This window comes from Drosophila suzukii, chromosome 2R, assembly GCF_043229965.1.
Source record: "Drosophila suzukii chromosome 2R, CBGP_Dsuzu_IsoJpt1.0, whole genome shotgun sequence".
Lineage (NCBI taxonomy): Eukaryota > Metazoa > Arthropoda > Insecta > Diptera > Drosophilidae > Drosophila > Drosophila suzukii.
This window is the reverse complement of record NC_092081.1, coordinates 20,575,884-20,595,786: the sequence shown is the minus strand read 5'-3', so window position 1 is coordinate 20,595,786 and position 19,903 is coordinate 20,575,884. Positions and strand designations below refer to the sequence as shown.

Here is a 19,903-nt window from a genome sequence, read left to right as displayed (position 1 = left end):
ACTGCCAGCTGGCAAATGGCACATTTTGTGCTTAATTTCATTTCCGTTTAGGTGCCGCTCCGAAAATGCCATTCGTTTTGCCTGGGAGGAGGGAAAGAGACAGGAAAGGGGGAAAGACAGAGACGGAGACAGGAAACGCGGTCCATACTGCGCAACAATGAAGCGCTTGGGTAACGCTAAATTTCATTTTAAAAGCATTTTCATTTACATTTTGTCCATTTGATTTTGCCATTGAAATTTCGAAGCGAAAAACTTTTTCGCCGGCAAATTTTATTGTTTCGCCATTATTACAGGTGAGTCTGTGTGTCTGTGTGAGTTCGCGGCCCCCAAAAGCAGTTTTATGACCCCAAAGGTAAGGCACTCCGCGCAGGAACTCAGGATCTACGGAACCGGGCTCTTGATGGGCTCCCTAATCCGTTTGTGCTTTTAGTGGCGGCCAAATTTTAACGACGCATCTTCGGAATTTGTTTAAGAAATCTATAAGAGCGCAGCACACTTTCTTATTGCTGTTGGACTCCCCTTTAGTGCCATTCCAGTGCACCCAGAGAAATAAATGTCTTGAAAAATTATTATCAACATTGGCTTATAAACATCTCTTGGGATGAGAAAACGTTTTTGTTATTTTTATTTCGAAAAAAAGAAATAAAAATGTTTATATCATAGGTACTTTTGCGACATCTTTTAAGAAGATATTAAAACACTGTCAATCTTGAGTTTTTTTAATGTCCTGAAAATGTTTTCAGCGTGTTGATGAAAAAACGTAAATTGACTTAATTATAATATTTTAAGGCACTCACCTTGAAGTTACCCAGTATTCAAAATAAAACTTAATACAAATGGGTTAAACTTTGGATTAACCCCTTGTCCAAAATGTACAAGTATATTTTTAATAATTTTTAAAAATAAAACCAATTAATGAGAAAGATTTTATTATTTATATAATTTAACTTAACATACATCATAATAAAAAAATGTTACAAATTTGTTAATTTTTGAGCTAGCTACTTTTTTAGAATTTACAATCAATGTCAAAAATCTTTCAAAAATATTTAGATTAAAAAATTTTGCAGTTCTTTAGTTTTTTTTGAGATGTTATATATCTGTACTAATATTTTTCTCAGTGCATGTGATTTTTCGCATTGTCTGCTTTTGGCTGCATCCATTGTTTGTGTTTCTTTTAGCCCGTTTCTTGCTATTTCTTTTTGGTTTTTACGCGCGACGCTGGTTGAACGCTTCGCTGCTTTGATTTGCCTTGCTTAGCCGCCTAAAACTCCCCTGACCCCTGACCCCTGGCCTTTATCTTGGCCACTGCAGGATACCCCGGCCAAAGTCCTCGGACGGGACAGAAAGCAAACTGAAACTGAAACAGAAACAGAAACAGAAACAGGAGCAGCACTCGTGCGCACTTCGTGCTACAAAGCAACAAATCGAGTTTGCGAATAAATGAAATTACTTTTCGGTCTAATGACCATCATCTGCTGATTTTATTAGATTTGCTTCCTCTTGCCCTGTGTTTGTTTACGGCTTCTGCTGCTGTTTCCCGAGCATTTTCCACATCCACTGTTGCAGCATCGAACTGCTCAACAAACTTTAAATGACTTTTGTGCCCAATCGCTGTGAGCACAATGTTTGATAAGAGACGTGTTACCTTTCGGAAGGGAGTTATCCCCAAAATGGAAAAACGAAAGGTATATGTCAAAAGAAGATATTCCCCATCAACTCAGAGTAGCTCGTCTTTGGTTTTCTGAAACTGTTCATATCTGAATTTTTGTTGCACTGAAGGAAACAGAGTATTTAAGAACCTCAGAAGGTTAAAATATCTGTTTATGGATTTTCTAATAAGAAAATATACATTTATATGTGAAACTACATGTTCCAAAAGTATAGAAAATGTTCGTTATACCTATAATAATATACAAATACACCTATTTCAGTAAAAAATCTCTTTATCGCAAGTGCCAAACAAACCACTTCGTTTTTGAAATTTTAGGTGTCTGAAAGTATGCAACAATATATTTGAGGCTCAGAAGTACAATAAAATCGGTCAAAAAGACTACTATACTTTATTTACTGCATACTTGTAGGCATCCAAAATTACTTATAAATGTGATTTAAAGCCCCTAATGATTTGTGGCACCCCCTATTTAATGTTTTTATTTTCTCCATTTAAATATTTAGTTCTTTTATTTCACCATTTTTATTTTTCCCATTTTTTCCAAGTGTTCAATTTGATTACGTCGTATTTGTGTTGGCTTGGCCCACCAACTTTCCATAACCTGTCACCTGTTGTTGTTGATTTTCCTGCTGTGCTGCTGGGCCTCTGTTTTCCCCACTTTTATTTTTCCTTACCTTCCCCCAAAACTGACATTTCATTTTTATGAAACATCTTATTTTTCTAATTTGCAACAGCAGGTGTCGCCATTTTCTGCAATTTTGTGTTTATATGAGAAAAGTGCTGCTGCTTTTCCTGCTTTTCCGCAACACCTACGCCCCGCTGTTGAGCGGGTGTAAATTCAGTTTACTGTAAAATTTAATAGAAAGCGAATTTTCCCCCACAACAGCTGTGTGTGTGTATGTGAGTGTGTGTGTGTGTGTGCTTTTGAGGGCAACAGTGCGTATGTGTGTGCGTGCAAATTGGGGTCTTTTGTTTATAGTGTTTCACATGTTTGCATATAAAGTGAGAATTCCTGTAAAGCATGCTGTAAAAATACGTTTAATAAGCTACAAGACGCCTTGTATTATCCCGCTCGCATTATGTTTTGAAGTCCCAGTCGGTGGGGTTTTAGGGGTTATGGGATGTAGGATATAAGGATTGGGGACTTCCAACCGACCTGACGTCCTTATTAATTCATAAAACGACAAACTCCAGGTGTCGTTGACGATATGTCTGAGCTTGGCGTTTTTTTCATGTTCTTAAAAGTCAAACGGCGAAATTTAGAATTTTTTTTGTTTTCCCAAATTACCAATAAAAACAATAGCCGAGCAAAAAGCACACCATATATACACAGGGCTACTTGCATATGTATGCAGGGGAAAATCATTTGCCCAAGTTCCCTCCACCTAGTATAATTCGTTATCTCTGGGGCGTATCAAAATCACGCTTGATTAACTTTTTCGAGCCATTTAACAAATAAGCAATAAAATCCGTGCATTTCCTTAGTCCGTGTCCAAGGCGGGACCCCGCCCACTTAACCCCCGGCCGCCCACGGGGGCAGCCTTTTCGGTGTTGTCTTGAGCAAATTGCCATTTTGTGTTCAAATGAGACGTTTATGTTTTTTAATTTTTTTTTCTTGCTCCCGGTAATGGCCCAAAGTCAATGGGTTCAGCTGAGGGCAATCTGGCCATCGGGGATTTGGATGTGGAGAGCTGTGAATGTTTTTTTTGGCTTTTATTGGGAGTTACGAAACCAGAATGTCCTTTATTCGCCTTTAGGTATTCTAATTGAAGACAAATTAGGCGTATTTTACAAAGCAAAGGAGACTAATTAATTTATGTTTTAAGAGCTATTCAGTGTACACAATGCTATGACATTTTTGACACTTGATATTGTGTCTTTAAGCTTATTTACTTTTAAATGGAAAATCAGTCAATCGTATTTAAAATGGTATAAGAGTTGTAGAGAGGGGGTAGAGCTTAAAATGTATTGTAATAGAAAGTCGGTCAAACGTACATTTATTTGTGATTTGTGACATAAACCCTATTATAAATAGACATTCTTAACAATAGAATGTTTACAATACATTGGTGATAAAATAAACATACTTTGAACTGATTTCTCAATGTCAGGTTAAGTTTATAAATTGATATAATTTAAAAAATATTAAAATATTTACAAGTTTAACTAAACAGATACAACCCAACATTATATTGAGAAACTAAAATTATTCCAAACGGTAATTTAGCCCAATGACATAAGTTAACCTGACATTAAGAAATTGGCTCTTAGAACCAAATATATAAAGCAAAAACAAATCAATTATAAGTGCTCTTTCTCGGTATTCCAGAGAAATATTTCTATTTATAAAGGTATTTATTAGCAAATACCAACCGCCAATTTGGTAAAATATAAATTTATTTGCTGTTCAATAAACCCTGTTTAGATACAGATATTATAAAATATCTGCCAATTGAGCTGCCAATGAATTTCAAACTCGTTTCTGTATTACATTTGGGCCGCACAATCAGCACTTCAAACACAAGCCGAGGCATAAATAAACAAGCAGAGGAAATTGCAAATCCCCAAATTAGCATTAGCTAATCAAGGTAACAAATGGCAAGAAGGGCCAAGGGGGCAACGGGGGGCAGGTGGGTGGCTGGGCGGATGGAAAATCTTTGGGCAAATAGGACATTGTGCGCAGCTGTATGCGTTAAGTGCAATGTTAAGGTTTCGACCCGAGGCCCCAAGGGACTGTGTGTATAATATATAATCGAGAAGTATGCCATTTCGCATTCGAGAAGGCGAAATTAAATTTGACCGGCCAAGCGGCCGCAAACAAACCGAGTCAAAAGCACACAAACGGCGATTTGCCAACATTTGCCAACTGCAGCTACATGGCTTGCAGTCAAATGCCCATGTTCACCTGGCGAACATCCTTTGGCAGCCAGGACCAACAGGACCAAATCGGAGTACCAGAGGACCGGAGGACCAGTTGAGCATCTAAGCCTGGCAGGGACCAATTAAATATTGAGAGAGACATTTGCCATTTCGTGCTCCGTTTGCAATTAGCCGTAACATTCTGCCGGATAAATGCTGGCACGTTTGTATGAATGAGCACACACATATGTATGTGGACAATATCAAGGCAACCTCATAATGCCATTTACCGAATTCCATTGATTGGCACCTCTGCACCCCGCACCACAGACTTCAAAGCAATTTTCCCGTCACTCCAGCCAAGAGGTAAATATTTTATAGTCAACATAATCACATCGCACATCAAAGCCCCAAAATCCGCAATGCTGCCATCAATCGAGTTGGTAAATCAGGCCATATTTATTCGATTGAAAATCAAATTTTGATTTGACAGGTGGGCACCAAAGGAGGCCTCAAACTGAGGTGAAATTACTCAACCTTAGGTTGCACTGTTGGTCTAAGTTTTGCTTGATTGAGTACTAATCAGCGGGGAATTGTATTGGGGTAATTTTAGCTTAATCAATAAATTAACCATTTCGATAATGGAATTTATAAAATCATAGAACAGATAATGGATGTTAATTGCGCACTTTGGGGTTAAATACGTATTAATGATGGTTACATTTCTATATGAACATCTTTCATTTAGTGCCGATTTCTCAAAGCCATTAAATAATTGCTTCGAAAAATAAAAACTCTTAACTAGAGGTTAGGCTCTGGTTAAATGCCAGCTCTTCTTTTTTAGGTTTGACGGAGCGAATTATGTAACAAGATTTGTCTCCCGAGAACGATTTTAAGTTCATATTAGCTTTGACCCAGATAAGCTATAGCCTTAACCGCACATTGAGAAAATTTGATAATTTGTTATCCTCATAATTCATACAATTTATTGTTAACGATATTAATGTGCACATTTACGATGATCGCTATCCCAGGCCAGAGGTCAATTGCGTACACAGTACGAAAGAATCAAATATCGAATACATGGGCCAAGCTACAATACAGGCCCACAAATGAGGTGTCCATAGAGGAAGGGTTCTACTGGCCGGAACAGGCCATCTGGTACATGAACTGGATAACAGTGCGCGTCGGACGTCCGGTCATCGAGTCCTTCAGCAGGTAGGGCCTGGGGTTGATCTTGGTGGTCATGCCGGTGCCCCGGATGTCCAGATGGGCCCAATCCACGCAAGGAACCAGTGAGTGCAGGATGGCAGCAGCCAGACAGGAGCTGGCAGGACCTCTGCCCGTGTTGCAAAGGTCATAAGTGATGTTCTTGTTGACGATCTGCTTGTAGTACTTGAAAAGCGGGAAACGCCAGATGCGATCGCCAGTCAGACCGCCAGACTTCCTGAAGTTCTGCCACACCGACTTGGAGGTGGTCCACAGGCCACTGGCTCCTCCACCCACCGCATAGTTGACACCCATGGCCACCGATCCGATGTCGATGACCAGCTTGGGCTTGAAGGTGGCCTGGGCATAGAGCAGGGGATCGGCCAGCTGCACCACCGGCGCCTTGTCCACGTTCTTGATGCCCATGGTGGTGCCATTGAGCAGGGTCACCACATCGCCGCACTTGACCGCCATTCCAGAGGGCATGTGCTCGCAGAGCGGCATCACCGCCGTGATGTTCATGGGCAGCGAAAGGGCGGCGGCGGCCCGAAGGACGCCCACACAAACAGCGGCTCCGGCCATGGCTCCTCGGTACATATCCATTCCCTTCTTGGGTTTCAAGCACAGACCACCACTGTGGAAGGTGAGACCCTGTCCCAGGAGCAAGACGGGACGATCCTCGGGCGAGGTGCCGCAGTAGCTGCACTCCAGCAGCAGGGGAGGCTCACACGAACCCTTGGCGATCATCAGGAAGGAGTTCAGGTTCATATCCTCAATCCAATCCATAGAGCGAACCTCCACGGAGACTCCGCAAGGGCACAGGGCATCCACGGCAGCCTGGGCGAAAATGGAGGGGGTCATCATGTTGGCAGGAGTGTCTGACAAACGCCTGGCCAGATTCTGGGATTCGGCCTTGAAGAGACCCCGCACCCAGGCATCCCGATCGCCCTTGCCGTACATATCCAGCTTGGGCGTCATGATGCGGTTCTTCTTCCTCTTGTTGGCATTGTAACGCCAGACGGCCAATGCTGCACCCTCAGCCGCCTGCTCCGGGTACTCCATGGCGTCCACATGCACCTCGTACATCCCCTGGAGCTGCAGGGCCCGGGCTCCAGTGCCCGCCGCCACTCGCACATTCTCCATGCCCTCATCGAGCTCCTCGTTCTCGTTGTAGGAGGCGCCCTGGTTGCCAACTCCGACGACGGCCACCGCCTGGAATTCGCCCTCGAAGCCGCTGAATAGCAATCCCTTGCCGACGGAACCGTCCATTCCACGCTCACGGATCAGGGTCAACAGTTTGCCTCCGAGGGCATCATCCAGGGTCACGGCATTGGCAGTGGTCTTGGGTGGCTTGTCGCCATCCTTGGAGTAGACGCCCACCACCACGCCCTTGGGTTTCTTGCAGGAGGCATAGCTGCGATGGAGCGGAACCATCGACTTGCCGAAATCACTGCGACTTCCCATCAACCGCAGACCAGCTCGCACCAAAGACATATCCTTATACGACGGCATACTTCAATATCAATATAGAAACACTGGAAATTTTTCAAACGCGTATTTATACTTTCAAAACAATATAGAGGCAAATAGGTCACTGAGCCACGTAACTCTAAATTTTTAGTCACGCGCGATTTTCAAAGATTTTATATTAACACTGAGAATTTTGTTTCTTTTTTTATTACTGCGAGCTCATCTGTGACCCGTACGACATGCTAAATTAAACTGAACTTTCCCTGGGCACGAGCCTGTGTTTCGGATTGACAGATCCCCCAGTTGAGGAAATGGATTACTTGGATCGGTTTTTTTTTGGGAAAAAGTTTTTGGTGGGGTTTGGTTCAGGCAGGCGCTGGAATTTTTCAATATCAGATATATTAGTTTTATTTATTATTGAACTATTTTATAAAACACTTTAAGGTTATAGGTAATAGCTCAAAGTGAATATTATTATTATGTTTATGAATCTTTCCAAATGTAAATATAATAAAATAAATTATTTAAGTAAATGCCTTTAAAAGGTTAAGTTTAATTAAATATATTTTTGTATAACTTTTTTTGGGATTTCGTACTAGAACATTTGGTAAATATTTTATTCTTTGGTTATTACTTATTACCTATGAAGTTGATCAGTTATTCGACTAACTTCATAGGTAACGTGCAAAATGAGATTATTATTGTCAAAAATCATTATTTAATTAAAAGTTTGGTCCCTTTTCATCTCATATTTAACACTTTATAATTGTTAGCCAAAGCTTAGGGTTTTCAGAGTTGGCCACTAATATGCATTATTTTCATTTAACCAACAGCGAGATTGAGCTGCCCAAGAAGTCCTGTCAACGAGGAACTCCCTGCCCGGGATTAAAACGCCCTCAACGCTATTTAAATGATAATGACAAAAGTGGAGAGCGCAAAGGAAAAAATCATATGAATTTCAATTAAGTAGTCAACAACCGGGGCCGGAAGCTGGGCCCTGATGCTCCGGCCAAGTGCACAGCGATAATAATAACGGCGAGTGGAAATAATTAATTTTCCAAACCAGTGAGTCAACGCTAATTAAGCTTAATTTTTGGTGTTGCATAACTAATTAAGGTGGGAACAGTCAGCGGCAGCAGGCGCAGTTTGCAAGGAAGGCACACTCACTATGTATTATGCAAAAATGCTACACTTTAATTCTATTTGTCTGCGGGTGGACAATCTATAATTGGAAAGTATGCTCACGCTTATCTCTCGACTATTTGAATATGGAATTCAATTTAATGTTGCTCGTAGCCGAGCGTAGAAATATGCAAATCTTTTCCCACACATTCAACGCAAATGTTTGCCTTTTGGCTTTGAGCAAGGTGAACCGAAGGGTCGACAAACCAAACACACAGGCAGCCCGAAAACCAAATTGGAAATTTGGTTATTTCTCGCCTTTGCGCTTGACCTGGCCGAAAGGCCGGAGTCCCCAGCACGACAAACTTTGTCTCCAACAACCTGGCTAACACACACACACACACACACACTCTGTTGCCAACCGGGGGTGGCTAACTTTGCCCGATGTCCGGCTTGGGTTTCCTCGTTATAAAATATTTGCCCAAGTTGAATAGTTCAAAGTATTTGATTTAAAATTAACATTTGTCTTTGCGCACTCGGTTGGAATTATGCAATGTGTTCGCAGATAAGCAGAGCTGCAATGAAATTCAAAATTATTATTATTTGGAGAGCATTTTCTCACACCCCCAATTTGGGATCTATTATTGTTAAATGTAAAGCTTGGATAAGTATTCAAAGACATTTACAAATATATAACCATTCATATATTTTGAAGATAATGAACTATCATTTAACTTTATAAAATACCTCTATGGTAGCCCAATTAAAAACCCAGTGAAATACCTTTTAATTTTAGATATTTTTTATTAAAATGTTTTTTATCTCACTTTATTATAACTAAACGCTTAATAACTAAAGATTTTTGCAAATTACCTTAAGTACATTTAGTCTGAAGAGAGTGCAAGACACTTAAAATCATAATCGAAATACCTTCTAATAAATTGTTCAGTGGGGCAAGATGGAAATGGGGTTTACGATTAAACTGGCTTCCGAAGTACACATACATAATACACATTAATGAACATTTGTTGGATATCGTTTAGTATATAAGCTATGGACCGATTCGAGTTAATTATGTCGATGCACATTAGGCGAGTATTGCTTGTGAGTTTAGAATTGTATTCGATTTAGGGCTGATTCATATATCCGTTTCGTATGCTTGCGTGTGTACAATCTCAATTTATGTGTCGTTATAGTACATTTATATTGTGTTCATCGCGATTATGCAGTTAGGCTGTTAATAAATTTATCAAAACTTAACATCACATTGCTTCTTCGATTACATTTAGGTTGCCATATTTATAAGGAAGCCTTGAAAGTTCAAAGTTTGGATATATGTATATATATATGTTGTTATCATACTGAAACTGATCAAAGTCTAGATTCAAATAACGATATGAATGTGCGATTCTGCGGCAGTTTTATATGTATCTCCATGTTCAATTGTCGTAACTAACTATTGGTTGTGGCGTATTTATGGTATTATATGTGAATCGATTTAAGTGGATGAAATGCACCATACGGGAGGAGCTGTGTCATGCGATAATACCCTAGGTCTAAGTCTAAGTCGATGAATGCATTGTAAATGCCTCGGTAAATGCATAATCCTTTAGGAAGAGTTTTCTGTTCATTGCTGAAGAAAGTATGTCTATGATGATGTCGGTGATAATAATGATTATAATGGGTTCTTGACCGTCCTCCTTGCTGGGTCTCTTATTCGGCATCGGCATTGTTCTCTTCGCATTCGATTTACTAAAACTGATTGGACGATGACGGCATGTTGAGGGCGAAACTCTGTTCGTGATATCAGACGTTGGGCTTGCGGAAAATCTCATTCGGATGCTGATTGCTGCTAAAGTTCTGCCGTGTCGAGCATTGCTATAAACGAAATGGAAAAGAAAGGACATAAGACACACGATTAGTAAATATAACTGCGGGGGTACGTACATTTAAGCCCCAAAGTGATTGCATTTTAATTACATTTCCATTGCATCTCCCACCCAGGTGGGCAATTACCCTGCATTTGGGTCACACCACAGGTGGGGCGTTTGGATAATGACAACTTAACTACCTTACACCGCTTTTATTATTATTTTCCCTTTGATTTGATGTTTCGGTGTCAGTTTGGACAGCCGCTCCGCGGCTCGAAGGCTATTAAAATAATTGCCAGTAAAATCGTTTATTATGGTGTGTGTCTGCCTTCGGCACACCAGTGCCCCCAGAAACACCATAACCACCAACACCACCATTCCGCCAACCTAATTTAACCACAAATCCACCCCCGGGGCATTGGGTCTCATTATCACTTACCGCTTGCTTCTTTTCCCAGGACTTCATTGCTGTTTTGTACTTCTCGAACTCGTGGCACCAGTCCGAGTAGATTTTCTGATAGTCATTGCTCTTGTTTGGCGGAGTGCACCTATAAAGTAGGATTATAATAATTATTATGTGGGAGTAATTTAATATCTTTATATCTTTTATAGTAGAGGATAAGAAAGAAGTAAAAGGGTATACAGGGTTAGTCGGAAAGTACGTAACAGGTAGAAGCGATTCCGACCCTATAAAGAATAAGTTCTTAATCAAGTTCACTAGCCGTTAAGTAAAAGTGGGATTGGGTTCTGATATCCATACCGATCTACATGCCAATCGGACTATTCATTAAAAGTTTTAAACAAATAATGTGTGCCATCTCGAAAACAGACGATTTTTTGCATGCATATCTCTCTCGCACTACCTTAAGCTCAATAACGGATATTTAATAATCGAGGCCATCGACTATAGCGTTCTTTCTTGTTATATCTTTAAAGATAGTTTTTCAATAATGATAGAATATATTGGCTTACCTATGGGCATCCACCGTGATGTTGTAGCTGCACAAAAGCGAACCTCCCAAATGGCAATCGTACCGACCGCCATCAGCTTCGTTCACAGAAACCACAACCAGGCCACGTTCAGTGGTTTCAATGTATTTAGTCGGCGAGTATCGAATCTCGTAGCTGCAAAAGATACCCATACGATTGGTTATGTGCCAATCAAACCAAATTCCAGTGAACTCCACTCACCGTCCCTTGTCCTTGGAGTGATGATACCAGGTCACTTGCTCGTTCTTCAGCACTTCGGGTATTTTGACAAAACATCCCAGGTGCACACTCTGCCCATAGGTGACCACAATCTTCTTTTTGAGCACACTTGAATCGCAAATGTCACTCGTCTCGTTGGCCACATCCTGTAGATGAAAGCGTGATATTATATATTTGGTTTTATCTGCGATTTTCATTTAATTGGAAAAGGTCTCTTTACTACTTGATGATAAAAAATCGTAGCAAGCAAGTTTTTCACCAACTTTAACCACATTTTTGTTTGGTTTTTGGTGGAAGTTAAATCATCCTATATACCTGCAGTAAATCCAGCTCGTAGGGTCGGCACGTATTGGCCTCCTTATCCCAGCCGCAGTAGGGATCACGGACGCAGCGGAAGCAGTTGTCGTAACGGCGATTGCACATGGCCAGGTCGATTTGCTTGATGCGATGATCGGTGCCAATGTAGAGGCTCTTACGTGTCTGGCTGATTTCCATCACTTGGATGGCCTCGTTTGGAGCCACCTCAAAGATATCCAGCAGTTTGGACAGCGACTCGCCGTTGCGGTAGTACTGCACGATTTTGTAAATGCGACCCAGATTGGTGCCCACATAGTACACAATGTATTCCTGATTGAGGATGTCAATGCGGATTCTGGAAAAAATGTTTTAATACGCATATGAGTAACCTTGAATTAACCTTATACTTTTAAAGCCGCTTATGGGATTTACCAGTGAGCCTTTAATTTACGAGCTCAGAAGGGGTGAGCGATATGAACTCATTACTCATAATAAGCTTGCAACTTGCAGCTGCTTTATTTCACATTTTCTTTTGAGATTTATTTAATTTCCCTAGCTTTAAATTTAAATATAATGGATGTACATATTTTACAGGTAATAATCACTAAGGAATTTAAGTTGTGAAATGCTTTAAAATATTAAGATTGTTTCTAAAAAATAAACACCAAAGTATATATAACAAAATTCCTCCAATTTCTCTTTCACATTTACCGAATCCCAAAAGGATTAAACTACTAAAATAAAATGTCGAATATCACACCTGCAAATAGAAAGGATACACTTTGTTGCAACACTCACTTGTCAACGACGAGCTTGGTGAAGACCAAATCCCTCTTATAATAGACTGGATTGTTGTGCTCGTGATTTACGGCTTTGTCCATAAGTGGATGGGATCTGATGAAATTCAGGACGGTATCGGGAAGGTTTGATGTATCGTTGACACATGTACCCGGCCGTGGTTCCGGGACCCGGGAGTTAAGCACCGGCAGCCATGCGGAATTCGATGAAGATTGCTCCTTGAATTTACCTGTGCGCGTCGGATAAAAAGTAAAAGAGCACAGAATAATTGCTCATATGAGATTGGAGGAAACAGAAAAAAGTTTATCAAGCTCTGGAGTGCTGAGCTGCAATTGAAGACTTAAATCTACGACCAAAGGTGTCAGCTGGTGCCTGGTGCTCCTCTAAGCCTTCAGCCGGTGGAGAATAAAGAGAACCACCATGTGTGTGGCCATAATCCATTCAAATGGATTTTCTAATGCGATTTATGTTGCGCACGGCAAGGAATCGAACTGAACGGAACTGAACTGAAATTACAAAACACTCAAACACCCAGTTGGGGTGGAGGGATCGGGATCTCTCTCGAATGGATAAAACACTGTATAGATGGCAAATAAAATTTGCCAATAAGTTGCATGGGGCGCCATTTCCATTTTCGTTTCCAATTCCAAGTCAGTGCCACCCAATCCACTTGGGGGACAATGGACAAGCGGAGAAAATTGCATGTCAACGCGATGCGATGTGCGGATCGCCCCCAAAAGGCGAATGGGCTTACCATTGAAGGCAGCCTGAATCTCGTTAATGTGGAAACTGCATACGGCAGATCCAATCAGGCCATTAGTGCTCGTCGTGAATGTGGCGAAGAATCTGCTCTTATCGGAGGGCAGCTGGTAGACCGATTGGATCTCGTTGAAGTAGAACGGGAACTCGCCGGAGATGCTGCAGTTGAGCCGGGCCTTCAGGTAGGTGGCCCAGTTGTGGGCCAGCAGGTTCTTTCCACCCACATCCTTCTTGCACACGCGGGCAATCCGGGAATAGACGGCCTTGCCACAATTGATGTATTCCACGGCGGTCTCACGGAAGAAGAAGTACACGTACTCCCCAATGTCGAAGGATCCTACGAAGTTTGGTTCTGAAAATTAGAAAAAATAATTTTTTAATACTAAAGAAAATGATAACGATAAGGGATTCTATAAAATTCTAGGATTTTCCCAGAAAATGGATGCTCAAAACTAGGTTTTTATAGTTATAAGCAGGTATGATACGGTAACATTCATATATTATTTATGAAAACTTGAATTGTATGAAGGAATTGCTTATAGCAAATCCCACGAAAAAGAAGGATTTTTAAAGCCATATTTTGTGATGAATGATTATGATAATGTTAAAAACAATGAACATTTATCTGATACTTACTGTCCAACCACTTGGAGTCGTATTTCAGGGTCCTCTTGAATTTATACTCCAAACGTTTAGCCGAAGTATTATACAGATCAGTGCGGAAAATAACCGTGTCCGCCTTGGTGAACTCGGCATTGGTGCCGGAGTACTGGGAAGGAGGAAATTTACAGCCTCAGTTAGGGTCCGAGAAAGTTTTAGTTTATGCGAGCAATTTGCTTACCAGGCCGGGCAAGCCACCCGGATTGCCGTCCTCCACATAAATCGCAGTGGAGTTGTCGAGGGGATCGTAGGGGCACTTGGCAATGCCCAGGCCCACGCCAATCACATATTCCGAGCGCGGCAGGTGAGTCAGATTCGCCTTGGATTTGAAAGCAGAAGAAAAGAGTGAATAAGTGAAATGTGTGTGGGTGCACAAAAGATTCCCCTTCGAGTGTTTGACTTTAGTTTAGTTGCTTTATCTATGAATACATAGATGTCAAGGGCTGAGTGAGCAACTGGTGATTGCCATCTAAAGTCAACTGTCGGTGGCAATCTTTTGTATGGCTACATGAATGAAAGACGGCGAATGGCAGATGGCAAATGGCTTCCCAATCGGCGGGACTTACATAGATAACATAATCCTTGGGATTGTGGGCGTTGGTGCCGCACACATAGAGCCTATCGCCCTGCTCCATTGACTGGATGACACGCACATGGTTCTTACAATCGAAAATCTGCAAAAAACACATATCGATTATGGTTAAGCATAAACACACACAAAAGAACAGGATGGGTTGGGATGACAATGACAATGTTGTGGGGCTGTTTTTCCAATTTATTGTAAGGCAGCAGCGCAGCAGCGACATCATCTGTTTTGTACCCCCGAAACGCAGCAATATCGAAATAGTTCCGTAATGCTGCAGCGAGTTTGTGGCAGAAATGTGGACAAATTGCAATAGCACGCGTCGCTGCCGAAGCTAAATCAATTGGCAACAATGCAACGGAACGCTGCAAAAATTACTACCAGCGCCACTGGCACACAAGCAGCTTTATGATGACTTAAGCAGGATGCCCATGTGGCCCCATGTTGTTCGTGTGTGTGCAACATGCAACATGCTGCTGCTGTTGCTGCTTCTGGTGCTGCAACTACTGCTGCTGCTGCTACTGCTCCTGCCACGAATAACTTGAAATTGATTTCGAATGAAAGGATTTGCTGTCACATTATAAACGAGTTGCAACAGAAGCGTCTGCCACATTCCCAGTCGATGGGATTTCCTTGGCTTTAAACTGCAATCGAGTTACTGAAATACCTCCGCCGGGATGTGATTTATTTGTGAGCATACTACATATGGGAATATATAAAGTAAGTGCAGCAGAGCACAGGAATTTGACGAAAAAGTAAAACAATTGTGGGTTGCATATTGAGGAAATTCTTATGGATTTTTATGGATTATATTTCCATGTGGAATTTAACTTTTCCACATTGTCAGCGTTTTTTATAGTTTGGGGAATTTTCAAAATTTAAATAAAGATGACAGCCTGCACTTTACAGATATTTCTTGTTATATTACAAATATTTTTGCACTCACCTGACTTTTTCCCTTGGAAACACAGCTAACCACATCATCGCGCGTGGGCTCCAAGTTGATTACATCGCGCTGCAAAGTAAACCAAAGATAAATTATATAAATATATACAAAATCCAGTTCATCTCAGTTCATCCCAAGGATTGCAGCCATTAACCATTAGGTTAAAAGCTCACGTGCCGTGGCTTCTATCAATTCAAAAATTCAATTTACTCAAAAAAGCTGAAGTACAAAAATTGTATATTGCAAATGTTGAGCAAGGGAGGCTGCGTCTGCCGCATGCGGCATAAACTACAACTAGCAGTCGTCCGTGGCACCTTCAGAATGCTTTCAACTAAATTTATTTATAAATCACGTAATGTTACCCAAGCACACACGAAATATTTTCACGCACCAACCTCCATTGCCGCCGCAGCCACCCACAGGGCAACCCACCCAGCACCACCGGCCTTCTAGCCACCCAACCACCCACTTTACCACCCATCCGCCCACTTGGGAGGCAGGCAGTCGCAGCAGAGCGTTCATATAAAACCAAAATCATGTATTATTTAGTTGAATTTGCATTTGGCGCATAAAGCAGCGGGAGCAGTGTGATGAGGAGCCAGGGATCCGGAGGAGGAACAGGTGCAGGAGCTGGGAGCAAACGAGGCACAGGGGTGCACTGAGCCGAAATAGGTAGGGACATCCCGAATTTCTTTGAGAAATTGAAAACTACCAAAAAATATCTTTAATACTATAATATAAACTAATACTGGGGTTCAAAATCAAGAAGATAATATATAAACTAAACACATTTATAGTTAAGATCAAACTTTAGGGCCGATTTCTCAATATCATGTTAACTCTTGTCATTAAGTTAAGTTGTAGCTTCGGACAAATGAAGGTTCCTAATACAATGTTAGGTTTTATTTGACTTAATATCTCTTAACTAGGGAAAATATTCAAGTTAAATTTGTCTATCGAGAAGCGAATCTGACCGATATCTCAATGTCATGTTAACTTTTGTGGTGTTTTAATTGCGTTTTCGAAAAACATTCTGTTTCGTAATAGCATGTCAGAGTAATATTTCTTGTTTTCCCACATTGGGAAAACGAATTCGTGTTTTAGGCCAATATAACCTCATGTTAACTTTCTCTGACAGATAAGAAACTGAAAATTTAACATGAAATTGAGAAATCGCCTTTAAGACATTTTAATGTATGTGCTAAAAAGTCAATCTACACTTTCCAGTACACACAATATGTCTTTCTTCTCCCAGTTTTCTCCAGTGCAACTCCGTGTGTATAGGCCAGAGCCAAATGATGCCCACGGCGAATGTATTCGCACTTAACCGCATAAAATATATTGACGTATCCTGGGCCGGCGAACATGCTACAAGGAAATATAACCTCTTAGACTTTTACGATTCGGCTCGGAGATGCGTTGCAGGGCTTGGAATATTACCGAATGGCAGGGAGCGGAATGGAATAGAGGACGGTACCAAGTCAGGTGTGCGGTGCTCATAAAACAAACTTTTGCAAGTCATAAATTCATAAACAGCCCAAGACCAGGACACGGGGTAGCACTTCCTGTAATCGAATTGCCTCGCAAATGTTGTGGCAAGTTCGCGTATGTGGCGTCGCCCAAAAAAATATATATATCTGGGCAACGCATAAACCTGAGCCTGCCTGAACCGAACCAGTTTGGGGAATACTACGGGAACATAATGCCCGGACAAGAGAGTGCATATTAAATATGTTTTTTGGCCCTTTTTCCGAGGTTGATGCTGGGTAGGTAGGACCTGTGGGTTAACTAAAATAAACATTTTTTTCTGCTGCTGCGCCGAGGGAATCGAAGATTTGTGGCTGTCGACGTGGTTGTTGCCATTTGAAGTGCGCCTAAAAGGCTGCTAAGCCGGTGTATTGTGCTGACAACGTTTAGATGGCGCTTTATGGCCACAAAAAGCGGCAAGAAGCTTAGCGGCCATTTGGAAACTATGGCAAACACATACACACAACAATCCTCATCCTCATCCCCAACTGCCAACGCGGCGCATAATGAATTTTTAACAATATGCCACAGAGCAACAGCCAGAGCCGCAAGCAAAGTTGTTTAGCCCAAAAGCTTTTCACGATTTTTTTCCCTTACTGCTGTCAGTTGGATTTGTGGTCCGACCCTGGACAACCTGCCACCTCCTGGACAACCGCCCCCTTTGGCGACCCTTGGTGACGAAAGGACTTAGCCTAAAAGCGTGCCCTAGGATTATCATATCTGAGGCATTTAGTATAATCAGAGGCGAAGTCATGGCAGCGGTACTTACATTACAATTGGACGAGGAGATGTTCTGCAGGTTCACACGGAATACACGATCCCTGAAAGAAAGAAAATATATATAAATAATCGTATTTCGTTTGGTGGACATTTTTGATTTACGGCTAAGAGGTTGTGGTTCTATCAATAATCATATACCCCTCATTAAAGAGTAAAAAATCAGATCTGAAAATAAGCTTTGTAGTTTATCCAATTATATTTCATTATGTTTTGTGCTTCAGTTCAGCGGACGGCACGCTATACAATAATTTGTATAAATAATTTGAACGGCGCTCTACACTGTTTGTGTGGCGGCAGAGATTGAGGAGAGCAATTCCCTATGCCCGCTTAACTGAAAACTAGTCGACAGCTGCTTAAATTTAACGGTGTTCCTAGTATTTTCTTTACTTAAACAAGTCTTAATGATAATTATAACTACGAATTTATGCGAAATCATTTTTGAAGCCTCAATTTTTCCGCGTGTGCCGACTGGTTACAAATTTGTGGTACAAAAGCAAGATGTAATTGACTCGTATACTTTAAAATGATTTTATGAATATATTTCGGATGTTAACTAATTAGTTTTACCTATAAACCGTAATCTTGTAATAATTATTACAGTTATATTAATTTATTAAGAGATTTGTACTTACATGGCTCCCACATAGAGTGTATCCCGATCCTCGTTCATATGGAATGTACGATAATACAGCTTTCCGCAGTTGAACTCCCGCACATGATCTGAAAAAATAGGAAAAAGGGAAATATTTCAGTTAAGTAAACTCAATATTTGCTCAAGAAATTTTCCCTAAGTGAACCCAGTCGCAGACGCCGGACATAGCGTCTAGATAGTCAACAAAGTTTTCATTCCCGAACAGAACGCCGGACAGTTCTGGCCACAGACAAAAACAGGAGCAGGAAGCTCGGTTGGGGGGCCAAAGATACAGATAGATATCCCATTTCAATCAAATGACATTTTCGAGAACATGTTTTGCCCTTGCAAAAAATATAGAGAGCTTGAAAATTGTCCTGTTTATTTACATTAAAGTTCTGCCCGTGGCAAAGCAGAAAATAAGGAGGGTTTAGGGCACGATACAAACAAGACCCATTAATTATAAGCATTGTATTATGTTAATTTCAGTGACGTCGCTTTGTCTGCAAAATTGTTTGCCCATCGGGAGGATGTGGACCATGTACAATGTACATGTGTGGTTAGTTATGTGGTTATCGCTAAATGCTGAGCACACAATTCTTTAATTAAACTAATTTGTATTTGCCCGCCTGTCACTCAACGCTACTTCAATATCATCAGCAATTAATTTTGCCGCCAAGGAGCTGATGGGAATTATGAGAGATGTTTAGAGGAGTGGGAAGCGAATGGGAAGCTGTGGCAGCCAAAAGTGTCAAATGTCGTTCAAGTAATATGGATGACCGAGGCATTATCCCCCTCAACGGACGCCGGACAATGGCCGAAAGTATGACAGAGGTCAGAGAGCAAGGCAGCAAGCAAACAAAGGGCAGGACCCCAGAACACAGAACCCAGCACCCAAAACCCAGACTCAAACTCAAACCCAACCAAAACCAACTGGCATCCGATTTATGCTCATGCCCAACAATGGGAATATGTAAATACGGAAAGGAAACCCAAGACCCCACCGGCAGAAATGTAGCTATTTTTGATTTCCGATTTCGAGTGAATATATTTTTGGGGCAGAGGGATAGGGAAACAAGGAGCAACCTATTGGCCAACTACAATAGAAGTGCGCACATATACACTCGCTCGTATCCTTGTTTGCATGCACAATTCGGATAGAATGTCCTTGCCAAACAGGAAGTCGACTTGTGTACGCTTGAAATGCTTTTGTACATATTTTTATTGTGAATGCCTGTCGAACTTTCCTGCTTTTTCTTCGACTTTTTGCCTTTGCCATTTGCCTTTTTATTTTTTTACAACTTTTTCAGTTTTATTTTCACATCTTAAACGAGGAAAACCTGCTCTTAAAGCCAGCCCAACGAAGCATAACAAAAACTAATAAATAATTTGCATATACGCAACTTAATTGGCCACATTGAGTTGCGAGCTAACAAGTCAATAACGCATTTGACCTCTGAGCCAGAAAACTATAAATGTTTCATGAAGTCTGCGGAAATGGTTAAAT

The 19,903-nt window shown here is 41.2% G+C and overlaps 2 protein-coding genes across 4 annotated transcripts in view; both read right to left on the bottom strand.

Annotated features, from left to right (window-relative positions):
• Positions 1 to 5,555: 5,555 nt before the first annotated feature.
• Positions 5,556 to 7,475, bottom strand: loopin-1. The gene has a single exon (XM_017072403.4). It carries the CDS (start codon positions 7,253 to 7,255, stop codon positions 5,672 to 5,674), a length of 1,584 nt encoding a protein of 527 aa, XP_016927892.2. The 5' UTR covers positions 7,256 to 7,475; the 3' UTR covers positions 5,556 to 5,671.
• A 1,644-nt stretch (positions 7,476 to 9,119) lies between these two features.
• Positions 9,120 to 19,903, bottom strand: part of Sema2a (Semaphorin 2a) — a 36,096-nt gene continuing 25,312 nt past the window's right edge. For all 3 annotated transcript variants that reach the window (XM_017074642.4, XM_017074641.4, XM_036813301.3), the window contains 13 exons: positions 18,398 to 18,485; positions 17,755 to 17,806; positions 15,459 to 15,527; positions 14,496 to 14,603; positions 14,111 to 14,248; positions 13,906 to 14,038; positions 13,265 to 13,621; positions 12,511 to 12,739; positions 11,731 to 12,067; positions 11,398 to 11,561; positions 11,179 to 11,331; positions 10,646 to 10,754; positions 9,120 to 10,213 (listed from right to left, as the gene is read on the bottom strand). In XM_017074642.4, coding sequence (XP_016930131.1) covers positions 10,142 to 10,213; positions 10,646 to 10,754; positions 11,179 to 11,331; positions 11,398 to 11,561; positions 11,731 to 12,067; positions 12,511 to 12,739; positions 13,265 to 13,621; positions 13,906 to 14,038; positions 14,111 to 14,248; positions 14,496 to 14,603; positions 15,459 to 15,527; positions 17,755 to 17,806; positions 18,398 to 18,485 — 2,009 coding nt within the window. In that variant the 3' untranslated portion in view covers positions 9,120 to 10,141. The remainder of the gene's footprint in view (positions 10,214 to 10,645; positions 10,755 to 11,178; positions 11,332 to 11,397; positions 11,562 to 11,730; positions 12,068 to 12,510; positions 12,740 to 13,264; positions 13,622 to 13,905; positions 14,039 to 14,110; positions 14,249 to 14,495; positions 14,604 to 15,458; positions 15,528 to 17,754; positions 17,807 to 18,397; positions 18,486 to 19,903) is intronic.